The 26,096-nt window shown below is 39.4% G+C and overlaps 1 protein-coding gene across 5 annotated transcripts in view; it reads left to right on the top strand.

The window, feature by feature from the left end:
- Positions 1-26,096, top strand: part of LEPROT (leptin receptor overlapping transcript) — an 87,242-nt gene that overhangs the window by 6,217 nt on the left and 54,929 nt on the right. For 2 of the 5 annotated variants that reach the window (XM_073896616.1, XM_025871778.2), the window contains exons 3-4: positions 3,964-4,150; positions 5,847-10,315. The exons of 2 other annotated variants lie outside the window; for them this stretch is intronic. In XM_073896616.1, the coding sequence (XP_073752717.1) occupies positions 3,964-4,150; positions 5,847-5,963 (304 nt within the window). In that variant the 3' untranslated portion in view covers positions 5,964-10,315. Of the gene's footprint in view, positions 1-3,963; positions 4,151-5,846; positions 10,316-26,096 lie in introns of those variants that run through there. One more of the 5 variants, XM_073896618.1, reaches the window with a different exon arrangement.

Here is a 26,096-nt window from a genome sequence, read left to right as displayed (position 1 = left end):
TTCATTATGGTACAGCATAGAGTGTAGCTGGGGTGGGCAGAAGAAGGGTTGGTCAAGGATGTGGAATCAGTCAGCCTTTAGGGCGCTGTATGCCATGTGAAGGAGGTGAGATTTTATACTTCAGGCAGTAGGAGCTGGAGAAGTATCTCGAGAATAGGTTTAGAGGGTGAGGGGGTTTACGTTTTAAGAAGGTCAATCTGACCCAAGTGTGAGTGTGGGTAGCAAGGTGCTGAGAGTGCAGTCAGGGTGAGTAGCAGGGCACTGCTGTCATAAGTCAGGCAGAATGTAGGGCCATGGCAGTAGCAGTGGGAAGAAAGGAAGGAGAGAAATCCAGGTTGGCAGAACTAACAGGTTTTGTTAACTGACGTCAGGGTTCAGCAAGGGGAAAGGGTTTGGGGTTGCCTCCCAGGTGATTGGCGTGAGCAACTAACTGCACAGAAGATGATGGAACTAACTTAAACCAACTGGAGCAAGTCAGTAGGATATTGATGAGTTCAAATCTCTCACCCCAGGGGTGCCTGGGTGGCTCAGTCGGTTGAGAAATTAGTTTTGTATCTTAACGATGATAACCTGGGATTATCGTCTACATTAGGAGTCAGCAAACTGGCACACAGGCCAAATATGGCCTGATGCCTATTTTTGTAATTAACATTTTATCAGAACTCAGCGACGCTCATTTAGGTACTATTTTTGGCTACTTTTCTACTACAGGGACAGAGTAGTTGAGAGAGAGAGCTTGCAGCTTGTAAAGTCTAAAATATTTACTGTTTGATCTTTGCAGAAGAAGTTTGCCAATCTCTGGCCTACATGTTTTCTGAAGAGTTAACATTTAATATTTAAATTTTGTGTATAAACAAGGTTGCTTCTATATTAACAGTTCTTGTAGGTGAATATTGATGGCTTACTGTGAATGGGAATTTAGTCTCCTACATTGTTCTACAGAAAACTCTCACTGTGTTCTAGGAAGAATTAAGAGCTCCTGGCTGTGGGCATGTCAGGTCCCAGCTGGCTCTATTCCAGACTTCTTCTCCTCTCTGTATCTCCATTTCCTCACTGGTAAAATAAGGACTTTGAACTAGAGAATCTCTAAAGGCCCTTCACCGATACTGTTTGGTGATTCTTGAAACACACAAAAATCCCTGTAATTTGAAATCAGGAGTTAAAATTCAATGTTTACATCCTGAGTCCTCTTGATGAAGGTTCCTTTCCCTTCTCGCTTTCTGGTTACTATCCTGCACTCCTAATCTGTGGCTGAAAGAAGCTTTCATCACAGTGTAGCTTTACCACAACCTCCGCTTAGAGGTGCCGGCTCTCAGGGTGGGTCTCCATCGTGGTGCTATGTATTTCTGGGATGTGGCTATCTAAACGTGAGTAGAGACTGTGCTTTTTTTCACTTAAGGAATGAAGCATAATAAACATCTACCTGATGGAGAAACATATTTTTGAAGTAGTTATAGAGAAAATATAATTGAAAAGCAGATGGCAATTTTTAAAATAATGCAAAACATTACAGTATTATAGTTGCCTCTTACAGTAAAGGCTATCTAAAATTTTTGCTAGTAAGCATATTTATTTTTATAACTTTCATACTTAAAAGTCATTTTGTTTATTCAGTAAGTATTAATGGAATACCTCATTCTAGGCCATGGAGATAAATGGTGATTGATTAAGACAAGTTAGATTCTTGTTCACATAACAAGGAAATATCAAATAGGGATAAGTGTGTGCAAAAAGTTAAGAGAGCAGTGTACTTAGGGTAACTTGAAGTATTTAAAATGGATAGTCAGTTTTATTTCATATAACATGATATCCTCTGTGTTCATCCATGTCATCACAAATGCAAGAACTCATTCTTTTTTATGGCTGAGTAATATTCGTGTGTGTGTGTGTGTGTGTGTGTGTGTGTGTATGTATGTATCTCCCATATCTTCTTTATCTCTTCGTCTATTGATGGACTTTTGGGTTACTTCTGTATCCTGGCTATTATAAATAATGCTGCAGTGAACATAGATATGCATATGTCTTTTTCAAATTAGTGTTTTTTTGTTTTCTTTGGGTAGATACCCAGTAGTGGAATTACTGGATCATATGGTAACTCTGATTTTTTTTTTTTTTTGAGGAACCTCCATACTGTTTTTCACAGTGGTCGCACCAATTTGCATTCCTATCAGCAGTGCACAAGGGTTCCCTTTTTTCCATATTCTTGCCAATACTTGTTTTATTTTGTCTTTTTGATACTAGCCATTCCGACTGGTGTAAGATAATATCTCATTGTGGTTTTGATTTGCATTTCCCTGTTGTTGAGTGATGGTTGAGCATCTTTTCATGTGTCTGTTGGCCATCTGTATTTCTTCTTTGGAAAAATATCTGTTCAGGTCCTCTGCCTTTCTTAAATTGGATCACTTGGGGGGTTTTTTGGTGTTGAATTGTATAAGTTCTTTATATATTTAGGATATTAACATCTTACTGGATATATCATTTGCAAATATCTTCTCCCATTCAGTAGGTTACCTTTTCGTTTTATTAATGGTTTCCTTCACTGTGCAAAAGTTTTTTATTTTAATGTAGTCCCAGTAGTTTAATTTTGCTTTTGTTTCCCTTGCCTGTGGAGACATATCTAGGAAAATGTTACTAAGGCTGATGTCAGAGATTATTGCCTGTGTTTTCTTCTAGGAGTTTTATGGTTTCAGATGTCACTTTTAGGTCTTTAGTCCATTTTGAGTCTGTTTTTATATATGATGTAAGAAAGTGGTCCAGTTTCATTCATTTGCATGTAGCTATTCAGGTTTCCTACCACCACTTATTGAGGAGAACAAACTGATGGTTGGTTTGGGAGGTGGAGGGATGGGCAGAATGGGCAAAGGGCAGTGAGAGATGCAGGCTTCCAGTTATGGAATGAATAAGTCACGGGGTTAAAAGGCACATAAAAGGCACAGCATAGGAAATAGAGTCAGTGGCATCATAATAGTGATCTATGGAGACAGGTGGTAGCTACACTTGTGAACATAACATAATGTATAGACTTGTTGAATCACTGTGTTGTACACCTGAAAACTATTGTAACATTGTGTGTCAACTATACTTCAATAAAAAATGATAATAATAATAAATAAATAAAATTAAATGGTTAGGAAGAGCCACTTGTAGAAGGAGACCTCTCAGTTTAGATTACATAAGAAGGAGCCAGACAATGCGAAGAGCAGGAGGGGAGCATTCCAAGCAGAGGGCATGGCTAGTGCAGAAGCCTTAAGACAGGGATGAGCTCAGATGTTCAAGGAACAGAAAAAAGGCTGGTGTGGCTATTGAGTGGATGAAGAGAAGATGGCACAAAATGAATGGATCATACAAAGCTTTCTAGGCCAGGGCAAGGAATCTGTGTTTTTCTAAGCCACTGAAAGGTTTCCAACATGCATATACTCAAAAGACCTCTACTGAATTAGCATGTTCAAAGCACTGTACTGTGTTCTGTAGGGAAAGCAAAGATAACTAGGTGAAGTCATCTTCACTAAGTGAAGATTCTGTCTTTAAGAAATTACAGCTCAGGGGGCGCCTGGGTGGCTCAGTCCTGGAATCCTGCTCAGCGGGGAGCCTGCTTCTCCCTCTGCCTGCAGCTCCTCCTGCTTGTGCTCTCTCTCTGTCAAATAAATAAATAAAATCTTAAAAAAAAAATTTACAGCTCACTAATAACGGAAAACAATAAAGATTCTAGATTACACATTGTGTAGTTGTTTTTTTTTTTTTTAAACACCATGTAAATTATATACGTATTAACGGACTAGTAATTTTTAATCATTACATCTTATCTGTTCCTGGTATAAATCATCTCATGTACGAGTATTGACAACTAAATGAATGATTGTTTGACCTAGACATTGAAGATGCTTCTGACTTTGAAATGGCAGCGTGTCTTTAAAATGTAACCATAACTTCTCTTTCTGCGTTTCTTCTGGGTCCACCCGACAGCGTTTACTGGCCCTTGTTTGTCCTGATATTTCATGTCATCTCTCCCATCCCCTATTTCATTGCCAAAAGAGCAACTTATGACTCCGACGCCACAAGTAGTGCCTGCCGGGAGCTGGCGTATTTTTTCACTACTGGAATTGTTGTCTCTGCCTTTGGATTTCCTGTTATTCTTGCCCGTGTGTCTGTGGTAAGTTTTGTCTTCTATTGTTTTGCCCAGTTGTTGCTGAGTTTACTTCAGAGGCCTGTGTCCAGAACATCGATTTCATTTCCAGTGCTTAGGCTTAATACTCAAATCCAGACGTGTTTTTAGTTTCTCTCTTCCATTGTAGATCTCCCTCTCAGTGTCTTGGCCATGTTTTCCGAATGCTCTCTTTGTTTCTCTCACAACTTTTAGCCAGACCATGTGATTTCTTGCTTTTTCGACTTTAAGCTATTTTCTGGAATTGTACTTAAGTCCTTGCCTCTTAGGGCAATCCACGGAGACTATGATAGCAGTGCTCTTCTGGTTCCAAAGTGAGCATCACATCACATTCTTCTGCAAATAGGATCATGGACACAATTTTCAACCCAATACATTTGGCATATTTTGAGGGACTACTACATGGCCTCTAGAAGATACAGTGAATAAGATGCCATCTTCACAGCTAATATAAAATTTTTCTTTTTGTCTCCAAAACACACATTGTGGGTATAATTTATTCACTTCTTTGACATTCACTGTCTTTCATCCTACTTGCTTTTATTTCCCCTCACTACATACTGTTTCAATTTCATGAAACTCTTATTTGGGGCATTGGGTGTCTTACTTGGGGCATTGAATCTTTGGAACATCTGCTATTTGTAAGATACCAGGAATAAGAGCTAGATACTGTCTCTGTTCCAGAGAACACAGAAACTAGCCTGATGGGTAAGTACACTATAAATGTATTATGTGTGGTAATTGAAACATGATCACAATAGGAGCACCAGGAAGAGAGAAATTCCAACTGGCATTTGATGTAGACCTCTAAGGATAAATAAGGTTTTGATTAAAGTAGGGAAGGCTGTTCTATGGAATGGCACCCAAGTGTGAAAAGGCAAAATGTAGTATAAAGAACAGTTCAGTATGATGGAGCCAAAAGGATGTGGTTGAGATCGAGGCTAGAAAGGCTAGTGAAGCCCAGTTGGGCAGGCTCTTGAATGCCATGCCAGTCTGAACTCTATCTAGATAATGGAGAAGCACTGAAGGTATTTGAATGCAAAATCGTCACGACCTTGTTCTTCTTGTGCCTTAGAATAGTGCTTCTTATGTTTGGCTGTAAGGATTTCTGTTTTACGCATCATGTTTTTTGAAGAACCCCTTTCATTGAGGTTTTCTTTCTACTGGTTAAATTAAAACAAAAAATGCCCACTAGAGGGTACTCTCATCCCCTCCTGTGCCTCTGTGGAACCATCTGCCAAGCTGGAAAGCTGTTTTCATTGGTATGCAGATTATTATTTAAAGCTTAAAAAAGAAACAGACTAATCCATAACTCTCCAATTCCTATTTTTCTGAAAGAAGGCAATGGGTATAGAACTTTCAGTACCCAATATTATAATTGGACCCTTTATATTCTGGCTGCTTGTATTTTACTTAAGGCAATCATCGTCTACTAAAAACAAGTTGAGAAATATGTCTAATGGGGAAAATGATAAGGATGATACAGACTTAATTATCAAGCCTCACGACGTAATTAGGCTAATTACTGAATAGTTCACTCTCTCCCGCCTATTACATCATTAAGCCTTTTTAGCAGTTTTATGTAATATTTCATTGGATGATTCTAATGCAGAAAATAACAGAGACTTTCAAAGAGTGCAATATGAAGAAAGTAAAGATTTAATCCTCTTTTCTTGTGTTTCAGATCAAATGGGGAGCCTGTGGCCTTGTGCTGGCAGGCAATGCAGTCATTTTCCTTACAATTCAAGGTTTTTTCCTTGTATTTGGAAGAGGAGATGATTTTAGCTGGGAGCAGTGGTAGCACATTATTCTGATAAAATGCATTTTATTTCTTAGAAGTCATACTATATGTATTTGTGTGCACATGTGGCCTTTTATTATGAAATTTCATATGCTATTTTTTTATACCTTTATATCCTATTCATTGTAAGAAGGACTACATGAGAAAAAGATTAGTTTTATTTCCAGCCAGCAAACCTCTCCATTTTCTCAAGTTGAATTATGTTACTTGTTTGGCTGTTCATATACTAATGGTGCTCTCAGAAAACACATGAACACAGTCTTGTAGATAGCTGCTCACTCGTGCAATGCACCTTTTGCCCGGGGATGTGCCTGGGTAGGCAGATAACACTGGAGCAAGTCTCCGTTCTGCCCAGGACTTCCAAGATGTACTTGTGGCCCAGAGAGACGGAGGTGGCTCCCTCTTTGTGTTGTAGATAGATCCTTGCTTCTCAGAGTGTGGTCCGAACAGCAATGGCCTCTCCCAGGAGCCAGTACGTCCGGAATCAGAGGCCCCACCAGGGACCCAGCGCATTTTGGATGAGATCCCAAATGAATTATATGTACATGCAAGTGTGATAAGTGCCGTCATAGAGGAATACTTAATCACATCTAGCATCCTTGTCTTCCCTTTGGCTGAACCACTTAACCTCTCTGGGCATTAAGTGGCTCATTTGTAAAAATTGTTTTCCGAGTCTCTTTGGTATTTGTGAAATGTCCAAACCGAAAATCTTGTTCCTCACGTTTGTGGAACTATTCTCACACTGTCTGAAAGGCAGTGGCTGTTTGCACAGTGCTGGGGGAACAGAATCACCCCAGAGCCCCACTTACATGCACCGAGGGAGGCCAGGCTGGAGCCAGTCCCTGCTTAAGCAGGGTGGGCAAGAGCAAACAGGTAATACTGTTTCATTTCCCTTTATAATCACACACTTCTCCCCAGCTGCTTCTCTGTGACGCTGTCCACCTCCACCCTCCCAAACACACATACCCCGAGGTTCCGACTTACCCTTACTTCCTCACGGCTCTGCCTCTTGCTCTCTATAGAGCCATGGAGCCAAGTAAGCAGGCAGAGGGTGAGCTGCTTAATTTTCTTCCCATGTTGATGTACTTACTGTCTTTCATGCCTTGTAGGTCTATAAAACATCTAATGCCACTTTTAAATGAATCATTGGGAATACCTGTCACGCTGGCTCCTCTAAGCAGTTTTTCTAGTTCAACTTTTTGTCTAAAGTCTGTTGAGAAAGGGAAATATGGGAACTAGAACCACTTGGTGAGAGTATAATGACTTCAAAGCATTGTCAATGTGTGATAACTGATATACATTGAAAACACTGAAATTTTGAAGTTCGGAATCTGAGGAATTAGTATACATTTTCACATTCTGGAGTGATCTGGGACCAGGAGAAGAGAATGGTGATACCTAAAAGGACAGTGTGCAGTTATATTTTGGCCTTGTGCATGATCTTATGTTTTCAAAATTCTATGTACGTACAGAATTGTTGATGTTACTTCCAGTATTTATACTAGAAAAATTATATAGACACTTTATAATTTTAATCAGCATTTTTAATAACACTTGCACTTATTTTATTGTAATAAATTTCTCTTTTAACACAAAAGAAAGTTTAATTTCAAAAGTCTTTATTCTGATGTAGCCTTGCTTAAAAGATAAAGTGAGAATCTCTTGGTGTTCGGAAATGGGCAGTTTGAGCAATAGATTATTGTTCAGTTATAGCAATAAATTTTAAGATACCATTTTGAGTGTCTTGTTGGCTTGTGATAATAATTCTTTTCCTAAAATGGAAATAGTGTTTAATTTATATTCCCCTTTTGCAAAAGTGTCTTTGTTACTTATACATATTTCAAATAACCAAGGTAGCCTTAATATGTAGCCTTAAAGCATTGCCTCTTGATTGTATTTCCAGAATGATATAAAGTACTTGAATAGAGAATATTTATAACTCTTCCCTAATAATGGAATGGGTTTATTGAAGTGATAGATTGTAGAATTTGCTCTGTGTTTAAAAACGAACATTATTCTTAGTGCTTAAGTGTCAATTAAGTAATAAATGTCGATAGGAAGTATTACCATGTATGAATGTACAATACAAAAGTTTCCTTTTGATGACACAAATGTTGGGCATTTTTTTTCCTTATAAAACGTTCGTTTTTTTTCTGTATACCTTAGAAAATATTTTGGAGATTCAGAGCACATTGATTACATTCTAAAACTGAGACTATACATAAAGAATTGCTCACAAGTAAGTAATCTTGTAAAGGGATTCTCTGTCATGTGAAGGGATTCTCTGTCATGTTCCAGACAACTGGCTTACAGGTGGACTTTGAAACATTTTGCCACAGAAAGTGGGAGATTGGTGATTGAGTTCCCAGACCAAGCCTTCTGAGGCAGGCTAACCCCTCCTGTCTTTGACTTCTAATGCTCAGGGAACCTGCCTGAGTTTTGGGGCTCGGAAGCAGGGTAGCATGAACAGGGTGGAGAAAGCAAAGTGTAAATTTTCACCTCTTTTCCTAAGAACAAAGGTCTTTCTTTCATTTTTGCAGCACTTCCCATCCCCTAACGCCCTTGGGGTCCAGGTACTTTCCTCTGAGTTTTGCTGGCCTCCTCTTCTGGTGCGGGGCCTTCCTCCCAGCCTGCCCCACCTGCTGGCTTCCTCCTATGTCCAGATCACCCACCTCTCTGCTCCTACCAGTCAGTTGTCTTAATATGGCTGATACGGTGCGGTGCTGGTCAGACTCCTTCCCAGAAAGAAACTGTGATCATCTCCTCCCTCCCCTGGAACCTACCAGTGCTATGGGCACTTCCCAAGCCCTGCTGCAGCTGCATTTTACAAGGGAGAGCCTTGGAACCCAGTGGCTCACTCACAGCAAATGGCAGAGTTTCAAAGTAAAGTGGAAAAAGCATTCCAGCAGTTTATAGAAGGAAAATAATATTTGGGTTAGGGGCAACCCTCCCATCTCTCTCACCCCTTTCCCCGGGTGAGTTCTCAGCTGGTTGTACTTTTCATGGTTGTTTCTTTTCCTCCACTTAGAAACCCACAGATTTTTCTTACAGTCCTCAAGAAATCTTTGCCTCTGAGGTATTCCCTTGATGAAGACCCTTCTAGAAGCTGAAACATTTCATTAAGTTAATAACATTCCTTATGCTCTCAGGGAAATGCTTAGGAGACGTCACAAAAATGTGCCCTTTTCCAAGTTGGCAAAAAATTCAGATTTTGCACCATAATTTAACAAGATTTTTATGAGGATGCTAGCATTTTCCAAGCATAGTAATTAGTTCACAACTGGGAACTGTTATTTCTGTAAATGGATGTAAGTTGTGTGTTTTAAATTTTTTTCCCCATGCTGCGTCATGAAATACCTTATTTGCAAAAATCCCAGTGTATAATAGCTCATGAATTACAACCTGCTTTGTGGTGGCCGTGCTTCTGGAACAGAGCCAGTGAAACGTGTGTAACTCCGAACGTGACATGAAAGATCTCCACGACTGCTTTAGAAGGAATTGTATGTGTATGATGAGGATGATTACTTTTTAAATAAAACGTGTCATTTATACTTTAATAAAGACCTTTATGTACATTATTAAACTAAAATGTTTAATTTTAGATTAATTTTCCCAGTATTTTGTTTGGATAATCTTAACGTGACTGTGACCAGTTTTGAGCCTATACTTAACTGTGGTTGAAGAGAAGCAGTCCAGAGATATATGCAAACTGGACGGAATCCAGTTCCTAATTACAGCTTTGCTGTGGCTAACGCTCCTGTGGGTGGAGGTGGGTGTGGGGCCATGGTTCATCAATAATGGCTGTATTGGAAAAGGGAGAAAACTCAACACTTTAAAAAAACTGCTGTACGTACTCTAAAGAAAAGTCTTTTTGTGCACTACAGAAGAAAATGAACTGATGTAAAATACTACTTAACGAATAATGTGTCCTCCCTATGCGTGAAACATTTGGGGAAGATCTGATGTCTTACCAGTGGATTTAGGCAGCTAGATGACAAAGAAACTGAGCTAGTTATTTCTTTGTGTTGCCCAACTAAGTGTAAAGTCAAAGTTTTCGTAGAAATTTAATATCAACATAACCATAAAGAAAAAAACAGTTCCCAAGGAAACTTCTCTGGTCCAACGGTTTGTACATATGCATTTTCATGTAGAAAGCACACTGGATGCGTTGAGAATCCTCCTCTGGGGCTGAGAATGGATATGCCTGGAGAAGTCATACATCTGATACTTAAACAGCATCTCCTGTTTTGAGATTTAAAACATCATCCACAACAACAACAACAGCAGCAAACTTTCCTATTTTGTTTTTTGTTAGCTACATGTGAATAAAATGTCTTATCCAGTCATTATAATTGGGAAGTTATTTTCTCCTTTGTGCTTCCTAAAGTGGCTCTTACAAATTTCCACTGAAGTTATCTGTTTCTTGTTTTTGCAGAAGTAGAAAACAAATGTCTGCTTGTTTGTTTTTTTTTTTTTAAGAATTGGTGAAGAATTTAAATTTTAGGACTTTACCTACATTTTTAAAAAGTGTAAGTTTGGGGGCGTCTGGGTGGCTCAGTTGGTTGAGTGACTGCCTTCGGCTCAGGTCATGATCCTGAGTCCCGGGATTGAGTCCCACATCGGGCTTCCTGCTCAGCAGGGAGTCTGCTTCTCCCTCTGACCCTCTTCCCTCTCATGCTATCTCTCATTCTCTCTCTCTCTCTCTCAAATAAATAAATAAAATCTTAAAAAAAAAAGTGCAACTTTGGGCGCCTGGGTGGCTCAGTTTGTTAAGCAACTGCCTTCGGCTCAGGTCATGATCCCGGAGTCCCGGGATCGAGTCCCGCATCGGGCTCCCTGCTCAGCAGGGAGTCTGCTTCTCCCTCTGACCCTCCTCCCTCTCATGCTCTCTGTCTCTCATTCTCTCTCTCACAAATAAATAAAATCTTAAAAAAAAATTTAAAAAGTTAACTTTGTCGAAAATGAATTCCAATTCTGTTTAATTTCCTGTAGTTACCAGGCATAGTGCAAAATTACTAGATGACCATTTTGAAATAATTACTCATGTTCAATATTGGGCATGTAGACAAAGTGGTCCTAATCTTGAGATTGCACATTTGGAGAAGAACATACTCGAAGTCTGCACAGTATCTCTTTATTGTTGATCTCATAATCACAACTGGAAAATATGGTAGGGAAGGGGGGTAAATAGTATGTGGGGCTTTGCGACGTTAGGTAGGGTAGCATGTCTTGTAGGCTTCCTCTTACAGAAGCCATTTGAGTTCAGGCCCAAAAGAGGTGAGAAAGAGAGCAATGTAGATTTCAGAGGACAAATCAATCTTTGTACACATCCTTAAATTAGTTCTTTCAGATGCTTTTCCAGAAGAGCAAAGGTGGGTTGAAGACTATACGCATTTTTTTGTGGTACCAAATCATCTTAATTAGCAATTCCTGAGAATACTGTCCCCCCACCAAAATACATGTTTTTTGTATTAAATGTTTTAAAAATATTACTAATTTATTCAGGAAAAAAAAAACCCAACCTTAATGTTACTTTAAATGGGACATATATTTAAAAACTAGTGATACTGAATTCTTTTTCATACTTTTTCCCCTCTCTCTTTTGTGAATTACTTACATTTCTTTTAGGACATTTCTCTTTTTTATTGATATGTAAGAATTGTATATATACTAAGAATTGTATTTTTCTTATATTCTGCAAAAATATTTTTAAAATCACTCAATTATCTAGCAAGAGGTAGTCCTGTGATTTTTAAACTTGTAGGTTTCCTACCTATAGAACTTTTTGAGTTTTGTGTAGCCAAATACATTAATTTTTTCCCTAAAAATCTGAATTTGTATCTCTTCCTAGAAAGTTCTTCTCGGTTTCAAGAGAAGAGAAACATACTCCCCTAAAGCATTTGTGGGTTCATTAAAAATGCATTTATCTTTAATTCATCTAGAATTTACTTTGGTGAATGATAGGATGCAATAATATCTCTCTGGATATCTTTACCAGGTATCTTAGCTGTTTAATAAGTTGGCTAAATAATTCGTTTAATTTCAAATATCACCTTTAACATATAGTAAAAATTTATATTCGCCTAGTTTATTTCTGATTTTCTCTTCTGTTCTTTTTTGACTTACATGTGTTCCCGAACTGAACTGGTACCACATTTTAAAAAAATGTATGGCTTTTAAATTTGGTAGAATAAGTCTGCAGTGATTTTTCTTTTTTTCCTTAAAGCAAAATTCCAAGTACGTCGGCATTTGTAGCTTGAGAAATAAAAACTACAAGTAAGATAGCTCTTGATCTAGGAATTGAAGCTATGTGTTAGTTGACACTCTGACCAGGTCATGGTCATTGATAAAGAAGAGAGTAAGTCAAGTGTCCATTGTAGATGGCTGAGGAAGTAGCAGCTAGTACCTAAATTGTAGTGATCATTAATTTTAAAGACTAATGAAGGCAACATCAGGAAGACTTTTCTGTGTTCTCTATTTTTCTGCTCTTAATACATTTTTTCATTATTGGAAATTATCCTGATACAGGTTGGAAACTGCTGAAAACAGTGAATTCTTATGGGCTTTTTTATTCTAAATCAAATCAGCCCGATGGCAAACCCCATTGTATCTGAGATAACCCAGATGAATCTTCTGGTTCTCACCAACTTTTAGGGACCTGCCAAATCTGTATTTCTGGGCAGCATTAGCAATTAGAGGAGCTGAAGTTCACGTGTTTTATCAGCTGAAGTTGATTTTGGTTTGGATTTATTTGGACTGTGAACTATTTTAATCAGGACAAATACAGCTAGCATATAGTAGGACTCTGAACATGAAATGGCAATTTAATTGATAGAGAGTTTCTTAGAGAAGGGGTAGTGTAGTAAGATTAAATAGCTTTAGCTAAAAATAGGTTTCTTTTAACAGATTAGATTATGACCTCTATTTCCGCTTTTCTGTGATTGGCAAGTTAGGACTACCTGGTGACATATTAAAGGTGTCTTTAGTTGATTTTCAAGTTTGCCTCTTTCAAACCGGGGGGGAAATTCTCAAGTTCTTCCTTTGCAGTTTGTTTGGGTTTGACATGACTCTTAAAAACATGGGAATAGTGTCTGAGCTGGTAATGGAGTTAAATTAACTCACAGGTAGACCTGATTCACATACCACACAGTTCACCCATTTGTGGAGGGTAGCACAGTAGTTTTTAGTGTATACAAGGAGTTGTGCGAAGGACAGCGCAGTTTTAGAACATTTTCATCATTCCAAATGAAATCTGTATTCTACAGCAGTCACTCATTTCCCCCGCCCCCCGCCCCCTCCTAACTGTCTCAGCCCTAAAAAACCACTAATCTGCCACTTTCTGTCTCTATGGATTTGCCTCTTGGGGACTTCTCATATAAATGGAATCAATAATAGGGACGCCTGGGTGGCTCAGTCAGCTGGGCATCTGCCTTCAGCTCAGCTTATGGTCCCAGGGTCCTGGGATCGAGTCCCGCATTGGGCTCCTTGCTACGCGGGGAGTCTGCTGCTCCCTCTTCCTCTGCCGCTCCCCCTGCTTGTGCTTGCTCTCACTCCCTCTCTGTCTCTGATAGATAAATAAATAAACTCTTAAAAAAAATAAATGGAATCATATAGGGTCTTCTGTGACTGCTAACACTTAGCATGTTTTCTTTCTTTCATTCTAACAAAATATAGTTGGCATTTTCTTTTTAGAAATAGTTTCTATTCAGTTGTCAAATATTTAAGGTGAACAACATGATGTTTTCATAGACACATACATTGTGAAATGATTACTACATTTAAATTAATTAACACATCCACCACCTCCCATAGTTAACAATTTTTTTGTGTGTATGTGGTGAGAACACTTGGGATTTATTCCATTTGCGATTTCAAATATACGATACATTATTATTAACTATAGTCACCAAGCCATACATCAGGTCTCCTGAACTTATTCATCTTGTAACAGAAGTCTTGTACCCTTTGACCAGCCTCTCCCATTTCTTTCCCCCACTCTGCCACTCCTAGCCCCTGATAACCACCATTCTACTCTGTTACCCTGAGTCTGACTTAAAAAAAAATTTTTTTTTAGATTCCACATATAAGTGATAACCATATGATATTTGTCTTTCTCTGTCTAGCTTATTTTACTTATATAATGTCCTCCAGGTCCAGCCATGTTGTTGCAAATGGCAGGATTTCTTTCTTTCTCATGGCTGAATATTCCATTGTAGATCTATATACTATATCTTCTTTACCAGTCATCCATAGATGGACGTTTAGGTAGTTTCCATATCTTAGCTATTCTGAATAATGCTGCAATGAACATGGGAGTGCAGATACCTCTTTGAGATACTGATTTTGTTTCCTTTGGGTATATACCCAAAAGTGGGATTGCTGGATCATACGGTAGTTTTATTTTTGGTTTTTTATTTTTTTCTTTAAATTTTTTATTGTTATGTTAATCACCATACATTACATCATTAGTTTTTGATGTAGTGTTCCATGATTCATTGTTTGTGCATAACACCCAGTGCTCCACGCAGAACGTATTTTTGGTTTTTTAAAAAATTGAGATATAACTGACATACAACATCATGTTAGTTTAAGGTGTGGAATGTATTTGATTCACTTATATATTGCAATATGATTACCACTGTAGTGTTAGCTAGCACCTCTATCACATCACATAATTATTTCTTTCTTGTGGTGAGAACAATTAAGATCTAGTCTTTTAGCAACTTTGAAGTTTAATCTACAGTATTGTTGACTGTAATCATTATGTTGTGCATTAGATCTCTAGAAATACTTATCCACTAGTTGCAAGGTTGTAACCTTAAACATTTCTCCAATTCTCCCACCCCCTAGCCCCTGGTAACCACCATCTACTCTGTTTTTATGAGCTCAGCTTTTTTAGATTCCACATATAAGTGATATCAAAACAGTACTTGTATTTCTGTATCTGACTTATCTCAGCATAATGCTTTCAAAGTCCATCCATGTTGTGGCAAATGGCAGAATTTCCTTCTTTCTCATAGCTGAATAATGTCCCATTGTTTGTATGTGTATACCACATCTTTATCCATTCATCCATTGATGAACACTTAGGTTGTTTCCATATCTTGGCTATTCTGAATAATGCTGCAATGAACATGGTGTGCAAATATCCCTTTGAGATACTGATTTCAATTCATTTGGCTATACACCCAGGAGTGGGATTGCTGGATCTTATGGCAGTTCAATTTTTAATTTTTTTGAGGAAATTCCATACTGTTTTCTATAATGGCTGTACCATTTTACATACCCACCAACAGTGTTATAAACGTTCTCTTTTCTACATATTCTTGCCAACATTTGTTATCTCTTGTCTTTTTAATAGCCCTCCTAATAGGTATGAGGTGATATACCCTTGTGGTTTTGATTTGTTTTTCCTTGATGACGAATGATGTTGAACATCTTTTGATGTATCTGTTGGCCATTTGTAGGTCTTCTTTGGCAAAATATCTATTCAGGTCCTTTGCCCATTTTTAAATTGGATTATTTACTTTTTGCTACTGTATTGTATGATTCTTGATATATTTTGGATATTAACCCCTTATTAGACATATGGTTTGCAGATGTTTTCTCCCATTTTATAGGTTGCTTTTTCAATTTATTGCTTCCTTTGCTGTGCAGAAGCTCTTTAGTTTAATGTAGTTTCACTTTTTTATCTTAGTGTTTGTTGCCTGGGCTTTTGGTGTCTGATCCAGGAAACCATTTCCAAGGCCCATGTCAAAGATCTTTTTCTGTATGTTTTCTTCGAGGAGTTTTGTAATTTTAGGCCTTACATTTAAGTTTTTGATCCATTTCAAGTTATATTTTGTGAGTGGTGTAAGATAGAGATCTGATTTCTTGTGCTATCTTGGTGATATTTAAAAATACACGCTCACGGGGCGCCTTCATGGCTCAGCCGTTAAGCGTCTGCCTTTGGCTCAGGTCATGATCCCGGGGTCCTGGGATCGAGCCCCACATCGGGCTCCCTGCTCGACGGGAAGCCTGCTTCTCCCTCTCCCACTCTCCTGCTTGTGTTCTGCTTTCGCTGTGTCTCTCTCTGTGAGAACAAATAAATAAAATCTTAAAAAAATAAAAATAAAAATACATGCTCCCTTACCTTCAGCACTGTTTTAAAAACAGAATGCTGGGTTTCATTCCTGATGAATTGTGAAAACTTTTCCTGCGATTTCTATTTTGTCCTCTCCACTTTTCTATTCACATTAGCCTGTGGATCTATGTCTTCCTGAACAATGAGTCAGAAAGTGATTCTAGTGTCACCGGTATGAATCTCAGTCCAGAAATTTGGGTGCAACAATTATCTCCTGTGATGGTTAATTTTATGTATCAACTTGACTGGCCACGGGGTTCTCAGGTATTTGGTTTTTCTGGGTGTGCCTGTGAGGGTGTTTCTGGATGAGATTAACATGAGAATCAGTATTGCCCTCCCCAGTGTGGGTGGGCCTTATCCAATCAGGCAGAGGCATGAATAGAACAAAAAAGGCTGAGTAAAAGAGAATTCACTCTCTGTCTACAAGTGAGGACACTGATTTTCTCCTGTCTTGAAACTTGGGCTTCGTTCTTGGAATTTCAATTCTCCTACATCTCCAGTTTGTTGACCACAAATTTTGGGACTTCTCAGCCTCCATATTCACGTGAGCCAATTCCTTGTAATAAATCACCCCTCTCCCACCCCATTCTCAATATATGGATGGATGGATAGATAGATGGGTAGATGGATGGATACATAGATCTGTTGGTTCTGTTCTCTGGAAAACCCAGATTAATTTTCTTTCTTTCTTTTTTTAAGGTTTTGTTTATTTTGTCAGAGAGAGAGAGAGAGAGAGAGAGCACACAAGCTGGGGGAGTTGCAGGCAGAGGGAGAAGCAGGCTCCCTGCTGAGCAAGGAGCCCCATGTGGGACTCATCCCAGGACTCTGGAATCATGACCTGAGCCGAAGGCAGACGCTTAATCAACTGAGCCACCCAGGCATCCCAATCTAATTTCCTTACTTTTTTTTATATCAACTTCAATTCTGTGCCTCCCATCTCATTGGACTGATGGCAAGTTCAACTCCAGGTTTTTAGAAATTGAAACTTAGGGCAGCATAGAGAACTCAGATCTTAAGGCACAGGGCAAGTTTCTACCTCTCCAGTCATTGATCCTTACCCATCATGAGTCACTGTGGAGATACTCATTGCCTCCAATTACATGATCTCTCTAGGACCAGGGCTTTCTGCACCTTTAGGGCCACCATTAGTGCAAGGGCATCTCTAATGAGGCTTTAAACCAGAAAGCTCTTTCCCTTTCTGATCTTTCCACCATCACAGAGTACTGCCAGGGATTAGGGCATGAGTCCTGGTTGCTTAAGGGATTGACTTCAGTATTGTTAAGATGTCAGTTCTCCCCAAACTGATCAATAGATTCAGTACAGTCTTAATCAAAATCCCAGCAAGATTTTTAGGAGAAATTAATATACACCCTGATTGCCAGACTTATTATAAAGTTAGTTAGGACAATAGGACAGTGTGATATTGGAGAAAGGGCATTCATGTGGATCAATGGAATAGCATCCAGGATTCAGAAATAGACCCACACATAGATGGTCATAATGATTTTTGATTTAAAAAAATTCTAAGCTGAGGCGACACAGCAGTGAACCCGACAAATTCTTTGCCCTCATTGAGCTTACCTTCAAATGGGTAAGACAACTTAATTTTTAAAGTTACCAAATATTTGAGTAATAACACTTAATCGTGAATGCTATGAAGAAGTAAGTTGGGATAAAGGCGTAGAGAATGACTTGCAGGATGGGCTACTTAAATAGGGTGGGTAGAGAGGATTATTGAGCAGAGCTATGAATAATGAGGAATGAACGTGATGTGATCTATTTTTAGGGTACAATTGTACAATTCTGGTTTTGTTCACTCATCCTTTTAATAATTTTTGCTAAGCACTTACTATGTGCCAGATATTATTCTAGATGCTGGGGATATAGTAGTGAATAAAACAGGCAAAACCTCTACCTCCATGCAGCTTACTTTTTTGTAGGGAAGCAAAAAATAAACTATACAAATAAGTAAAATGCTAAAGCAAAAATATAAAGGAAGGGATCAAGATGAAGTAAGTGAATGTGCTTGTGGGTGTGACCCAGTGATGCTCATTTAAGATACAGTGGCCAGGAAAGGCTTACTTAGAAAATAACATTTGAAGGAAGAGAAAAAGACCTGTGGTTATGGGGGTGGCAGTGGAGGAAGATGACCCAAGAAGAGGAACAAGCAAAGTGCAAAGGTCCTGGGGTGGAGCACACCAAGAGGTGTGCTACCAAGGAACATTCAGGGCAAGAATGGAGGATGCATAAGGGTTAGATCCTGTGGGCCATTGTAAGGTCTTTGACTTGCTTAGAGATGAAAAGCCAATGGAAGGATTTGAACAGGAGTAGCATGTATAACTTAGCTCTTGATGGGATTCCTGTGTTTCAATTAAAACTATTTTATAAAGAAGCAGAGAAAAAAAGAAAATCTGCTTTTACAAATTAACTGTGTTTGTCTTTGAAAGAAGGGAAAAAGAGAACAACCAACCACAGAAAACATAAATAAATGCATTTTGTTCAGGGACAGACAGCTAAAGCAATGACGGTGAATCACAGAGTCATAGAATCAGTTATGTCCAAAGTACTCAGGAAATGGTTTCGTCCCTAATTAATCATTCCACATTGCTGAACTCTGGAGATAAATTTAGCCGGCAGTAGGTGGAGTGAGATGAGTTCTGGTGAAAACATGTTTCCAATGAGGTTGGCAAAGACTGCTGTGTAAAACCAAAATAACCCACACTATGTCCTAATAGTGTTGCGTTTGGTGAGCCACAGCCCCAGCAGTGACCCCTTGGTTGTCTGTCCCTGAGTCATGAAGATTGAGATGTTAACATTTAATGTAGCCGAAGGGGCAGGTCTGGCGAGGTGGGACAGGGTTGAAAAGCCCTGAAAGATACCGACGCTTCGGTGCTACCGCCCTCTCGTGGCAATTCCAGGAGTTCACTTTGGTGTAGTTTAGTCATTTGCTGTCAGGACTCACATTTGTTTAAACTATCAAAAAAAGGAAAGTGATTTCTAAGTATTCGCCCTTGGATTGCTTTCACTTAATTAATTAAATGAACGGGGGGAAAGTTGCTATTTTATTGGCTAGCAGCACAGTCCTGAGGAGAAGACCCGGTTTTTGTTTATTTAAACTTAAGAGGAGCCAGTTGAGGTCCAGAGCTGGGACCCAGGACCGGGAAAGGGCTTGAAATGCTTTGCATAATAAAGGAAGAGGAATTTGGGCTTTGCATCAGAATGAGGAAGTGCTCGTGACTGGGGGTGGGGGTGGGAGGAGGAAATACTCTGGAGGAGGAGTCCAAGGGGGGAAGGACTGAGAAATCCTGGCTGGAGGGGCTGGGACCTGAGGCCCAAACAGTGCCCAGGAGATGTTCCTTTGAGGATGACAGCCCAAGGACTTTCAAGAACAAAGTCTTAATAATAGCCTTTCAGTTTGTGGCGGGGAGGGGGGCGGGGGTGATGCCCTCCCGCCTTCCCCTCTGTCACTCCCTCCCTTGCCCAGACCCTCCAGCCAGTGATGCACACTGTTGTTGGCCCTGGGGTTCTGGTCTATAGAGGAAAGGGACGATTTGAGAACAGTGGCTAAAGTGAGCTAAGACAGGAGGACAGCCGGTGGCTGTGTGAGTCACAGGGTAAAGATGAAGAATTCAGAATAAAATGACAGACGTGAGTGGGAGAAATGTAAGCCAACACTTCCCACACCAACCGATTCTGTGACACCAGCTGGGTGTCCTCCAATTTAAGTCAATTCAGACACTGAGATGCTGTCTCCCCGAGATAACATCAGATCCCACAGGTTCAGGGCTCAGTCCTATAAGGCTGCCCCGCCCCCTTTTGGCTGTCCATCTCAAGTCCAGGTTGTTACCTCTGCTTCTGACAGATTGCCTAAAAATCAGATGTTCCCATGACCCCTTCTTTGGGTTCAATCAATTTGCTAGAGCAGGTCACAGAACAAAGGAAAACGATTTACTATAAGCTTATTATAAAAGGATATGATAAAGGATACAGATGAACGTCCAGATGGAAGAGATGTGTAGGGTAAGGTGTGCGGAAAGGGGTATGGAGCTTCCCTGGCCTCTCTGAGGGTCACCCTCCCAGCACTTGCATGTGCTCACCAACAAAGAAACTCTCTAAACCACATACTTTTGGAATTTTTATGGAGGCTTCATCACACAGGCGTGATGGATCATTAACTCCACTTCTAGCTCCTCCTCTGGAGAATAGGGGGGTGGGACTGGAAATGCCAAGCTTCTACTCATAGCTTGGTCTTTCTGGTGACCCGCCCCCACCTAGGAGCCATCTAGGAGCCCACCAGAAGTCACCTCATTAGAACAAAAGACACTGCTTTCACCCAGGAAATTCCAAGGGATTTAGGAGCTCCTGTCAGGAAGCAGGGTCAGAGACCAAATATCAGAACAAAAGATGCTTCTACTGCTCTCACCCGGGAAATTCCAAGGGATTTAGGAGCTCTGTGCCAGGAACCAGGGACAGAGACCAATACAGGTATTTTTTCCTTTTATCTCACACAATGTTATACCTCAATAAAAAACAAAACAAATAACAAACAAACACCTTAGGAATGCAAAGAACAAGTCAGGGTGCCAGGGAAAGCTGAGAAAAACTTTATGGAAGGGACATTCCACTCAATTCAACACATATTATTGAGGGATTATTATGCACGGGAGACCATGTAGTGAAGACTGTGATACATGGATGTACACGGGCTCTCTGAATCAGTGACTCACAGGGAGGAGGCATCAGCCCTGATCCTAAGGCCCTCAGACCATGAGAGAGAGAGAGACATGCTAACATAGATAGCAACAGTCCCATCGGGCAACATGGCTTATTATGCTAACTTCTATCCCTTGTTCAACATTTACTACAGATATAAGTGCTAAGAAGACTGAAAAAGAAAAAAAAAACCAAGTCATTATTTGCAGGCTGTATTATTATTAGAAAATCTAAGAGAAATCTATAGATTATTCGAAAAATATTTATCAAGCTTAATAGATACAGATCAATATAAAAAGCAATTGCTTTCCTATATGCCAGTAACAATTAATTAGAAATACAGTTTTCTTTTTTAAAAAAGATTTATTTATTCATTTTAAAGAGAGAGAGAGGGAGAGAGAGAGAGAGGACATGCAGTCATGCGTGCGAGCACGTGAGCGGAGGAGGAACAGAGGGAGGAGGGAGAGAGAGACAATCTCCAGCAGACTCCCTGCTGAGCACAGAGCCTGATGTGGCCCCATCTTATGACCCTCAAATCATGACCTGCACTGAAATCAAGAGTGGGACACTTAACTGACTGAGCCACCCAGGTGCCCCAGAAATACACTTTTCTAATGTATAGTACCTAGGATAATAAATCTTACTAAGAAATGTGCAATGCCTCCTTAGGGAAAAATTTTGAAATTTTATTGCAGGACATATAAGCATTAAATGAGTAAAAAGATATACTATGTTTAACTATTAAGGGATTAAGTAGTAAGCACTTAATAAATATTGATATGTGACTGAGTTAAGTAGTCCTTTGTTTTGCTATCCTTTCTTCACATAGCAACAGATTAGCACCTGGCACACAGGAGGGGCTCAAACATTGGAAGGAAGAAAACGGAGGAAGGAGGGGAGAGGAGGAAAGGATGAATAGCTTTAAGTAAGAGTGCTGGCATTGGATCAAAAAATTATTAAAGATTCTGAATTCTTTGTATCCCATTACAATTTGTCCTTTGCTAACATCCACTTGCTTCATTGTGATAATGTGTATTTGTACAGTCATCTCTAGTTTACAAAGCTGGTTCATTTCATGCTTTCATGTAGTCCACATAGCACTATGAAAAATACACCGTCGTCACTGGGAAATCTGGATGTTGTCCAAGCCTTAGATTAGAAATAACCTGGCTGTGGGCGCCTGGGTGGCTCAGATGGTTAAGCGTCTGCCTTCGGCTCAGGTCATGATCCCAGAGTCCTGGGATCGAGTCCCACATCGGGCTCCCTGCTCCTTGGGAGCCTGCTTCTCCCTCTGCTTCTCTCTCTCTCTCTCTCTCTCTCTCCCTCTGTCTCTCATGAATAAATAAATAAAATCTTTAAAAGAAAAAAAAAAAAAAGAAATGACCTGGCTGTTACTCGGACCCAAGTTTTCTGACTTCAAGGGGAGTGACTTAGTACTCTACAAGTGCCAACATCAGTGGGCAGTGAGCTAGATGTGTGGGTTATGGATTGCCATCCTAAAGGGATGTTTTTGAGAGTGGAAGTAGGTACCATTCATTATGCTGGCGCAAGAGGTGTAAATTGGGCTGGGCTGGGCACATCTGAGAGACAGTCACCCTAACTGTGGATGAAAACCGAAGAGAAGTTAATCCTCCTCATGGGCAGCACATGTCAAAAGACCTTTACCAAGCCATGGAGATTGTACACGCTGCCCCTGGCTGTGTTTAATGAGTTTTTGATCAAAGTCAATAATCAATACCTTAATAAAGAGCAACTAAGAATTGAAGTTTGCCTTTTGTAAGAGGAAGGTCACCTGCTTGGAGAGGTTGATATGCTGCCTGCATGTGGGGCAAAGTGAAGTGTCATTCTTCCTTTTGTCCTTTTAACACCAAATGGCATTTCTTGTTCATGGGTCCAACACAGTGTGAGTAAGGTAACATTGGGTGCTGACTGTAATTTTATCTTCCTTCTTGAAGTCTTTTATAATGTGAAGATAATGAGTGGATCTGTGAGTAAACTCATTACTAGGAACAGTCAATACTTGTTTTCCTGTGAAGCTTCTGGTGATTACATTAACTGAATAGAGGGTTTTCTTTAACTACAAATCTTTCAATATACAGTATTAGCAATTTTAAGTTAGAGGTCACTGACTTGTAAAGACGTTGATCTTAGTTTTTTTTTTTAACATGTTCCGTTTCTGCAAATAAACAAGGAAATTTCAACTTAAAATAGAAGGCTAAGTCAATTTCTCAATTATATGTTTTAAATTAACCTGCTAGCTCTCAAACAGGTGAAAACTTCTCTTAACACTCTTAAATACATAAAGCATCAAATATGCAGATTTAATACAGAAATATTACTATTATGTGGCTGATTCTCTTCAACATTTCTGTACTTAATTTTAAATCTTTCTGAGGATAAAGTTGTTTTCTAACCAAGAAAAAAATTATGTCATATCAAGTCATTTGGGGAGATACTATTTAGCCAAGAGACTACATAACGACCAGAGACATTAGCAGAGGTGCTAACTGTATTCTTGTCTGGGGTACCAATGAGTCTTTTTACTTGGTTAAATACTTAGAAGCAGATTTTCTGGGTTGAACGATAAATGTGCATTTAACTTTCTAATAAACTGCCATTTTGTATTCCTACCAGCAATATAGTGACAGCCCCTGTTCAGCATACTCAGTAGTATAAGAAATTGTTAGTTTTTAAATTTAGCCTTTCTAATTGGTGTGTAGTGATATCTCATTGTTGTTTTAATATGCATTTACCCTAATGAATAATGATGTTGTGAATATTTTTGTGTACTTACTATAATTGTGTCTTTAGGTAAGTGTCCATACAAATGTTTGGTTCATTTCTTTCTCGGGTTGTTTGACTTATTAATATGGAATTTTGAAAATTATTTTGTCCTGGGCTGGGCTTGTCTTTTCATTTTCTGAAGAGCATCTTGGAAGAACAGAAATTTTGGGATGCTTGGGTGGCTCAGTCAGTCAGGCGTCTGCCTTTGGCTCCGGTCATGATCCCAGGGTCCTGCATCAGGCTCCTTGCTCAACAGGGAGCCTGCTTTTCCCCTCTACCTGCCACTCCCCCTGCTTGTGCACTCTCTCTGACAAATAAATAAATAAAATCTTAAAAAAAAAGGAACAGAAATTTTAAATTTTGATGAAGTTTAATTAATCAGTTTTTTTGATGGATCATGCTTTTGGTATCATCTTAGAAGTCTTTGCCTAACCTAACGCTATGAGATTTTTCTCCTATGTTTTCTTCTAGAAGTTTTATACTTTTAAGTTTTAGATTTGGGTCTGTGGTCCATGTGAGTTAATTTTTTGTGTAGGGAATGAGTTCTGAATCGAGATTTTTTTTTTTTTTTTTGCATATGGATATCCAATTGTTCTAGCACCATCTGTTGAAAGGCTATCTTTCTCCTTGAATTGCCTTTGCATATTTATAAAAAAATAAATCAACATATGTGTGAATCTTTTTCTGGACTCTACAATCTGTTCCATTGATTTTTTATGACTACCATTTCTCCAGTACCATACTGTCTTGACTAATATAACTCTATTTATAATAAGTCTGAAAATCAGATAGTATGTTAGGTTTCACTTAAAAAAAAAAAACATGCTGGAATTTTGATTGGAATTGTACTGAACCTGTAGATCAGTTTGGGTAGAATTGACATCTTAACAATATTAGTCTTCTGATCTATGAACATGGTTTGTCTCTCCATTTACTTAGGTCCTCTTTGATCTCTTTCACCAGTATTTTGTTTTCAGCCTATAAAACTAGCATGTATTAGATTTATCCCCAAGTATTTTATGGGTTTTTTTGTGTGTGTGTGTGCTTTTAATTTTTTTAAATTTCAGTTTCCAGTTGTTCGTTGCTAGTATATGGAAATAGGATTTTTTTATAAAAATCTGACTTTTATAACTTTAGGATGTCTCTAAGACCACACTCAGATTTCATAATTCACCAGAAGGACTCACAGAATTCAGCAGTGTTGTCACAGTTGTGGTTTTTTACAGCAAAAGGATATAGATTAATTTTAGCAGTGGAATAAGGTTCTTAAGGTAGGGATCAGGAGAGATGACATGCAGAGCTTCAAGTTGTCCTCTCCCAGTGGAGTGGAGTTGTATGGACAGCATTTATTTTTTCCAGCCACAGTATATTACAATATGCAGAGTACTGCCAGTCAGGGAAGCTCACCCAAGCCTGGGCATCTGGAGTTTTTACCGAGGATTGGCCAGGTAGACACAGATTACCACCTGTGGGGCTACCATCAGTCTCCAGCCCTTCCAAAGGGGGGGCTGACTCCATGTGGCTCAAGGCCCCCTTCATAAGTCGCATTGTTAAGCTAGACCACATGGTGTGGCAGAAGGCCCTCACCCTCAGAAGACACCCATCTTGAATAGACATATTGTCAGCTGTATGACATAAGCCACCAGCAAAACAACCAGACAAGGACATAGGCCCCCCATACCTCTTCCAGACTGCCCTGGCTCACCTAGATAATGCACTGTGTGAGTCTCCTGTCCAACATCCTAATTCCTGCTCTTATGCTTTAATTTAGCCAATGAACCCATGACACACTAGACATCCTGCCCTCAGACTCTAGAGGCAGAGCCATGCCAGAGCCTGTGTTACTCCTAATGAGGGCCAGTGCTGTGGCTGGACCAACCCTTGTGGTTCTTATGATCGCAAGACACACATCAGCAGAAACCTTCAGGGAGCTCTGAGGAACAAGAGTTAGTACCCACAAGTCCCGGAGGGTGCACAGCGTACCTGAAGGCCAAACAGGAGGATGGCGGGTAAAGAAAGAGAGCACGGATCCGAGGCTCTGCTTTTAACTTTTGACTCGTCAAAAACTTAACAATTAATTAAGTAGTTAAGTAGCCCACTGTTGACCAGAAGCCTTACTGATAACAAAAAGAGTCAATGAACACGTATTTTTTATGTTATATATAACATATACCATATTCTTATAGTGAGGTAACAAAAATTCAACTGAGTAAATTTTAAAGATCTAGTTGGCTTTATTAATCAATTCATGAATTGGGCATTATCCCATCTAGCAAGTAGAGGGGTGCTCCAAAGGGCTATAGAAAAGAAGTTTTTAAAAGTAGAAGAGTGGAAAAAAGGAAATTATTAGCAACAATCCACTGTTTTTTCGGCAAGGTTGCCCTCCTAAGAGGAATGGACTATCAGTAAATTTCCTAGTGCTAATCAGGAAATTCCTATGTTGACTAGTTAAAGGTTGAAACTGCAGTGAGGGTAGGGACCAAGTTAGTCTTGGTTTACTGACTTGAAGTCTT

Source organism: Callorhinus ursinus, unplaced genomic scaffold (genome assembly GCF_003265705.2).
Source record: "Callorhinus ursinus isolate GAN/ISIS: 27379988/994484 unplaced genomic scaffold, GSC_fseal_2.0 scaffold9, whole genome shotgun sequence".
Classification (NCBI taxonomy): Eukaryota; Metazoa; Chordata; class Mammalia; order Carnivora; family Otariidae; genus Callorhinus; species Callorhinus ursinus.
This window is presented reverse-complemented; position numbering and strand designations above follow the sequence as displayed.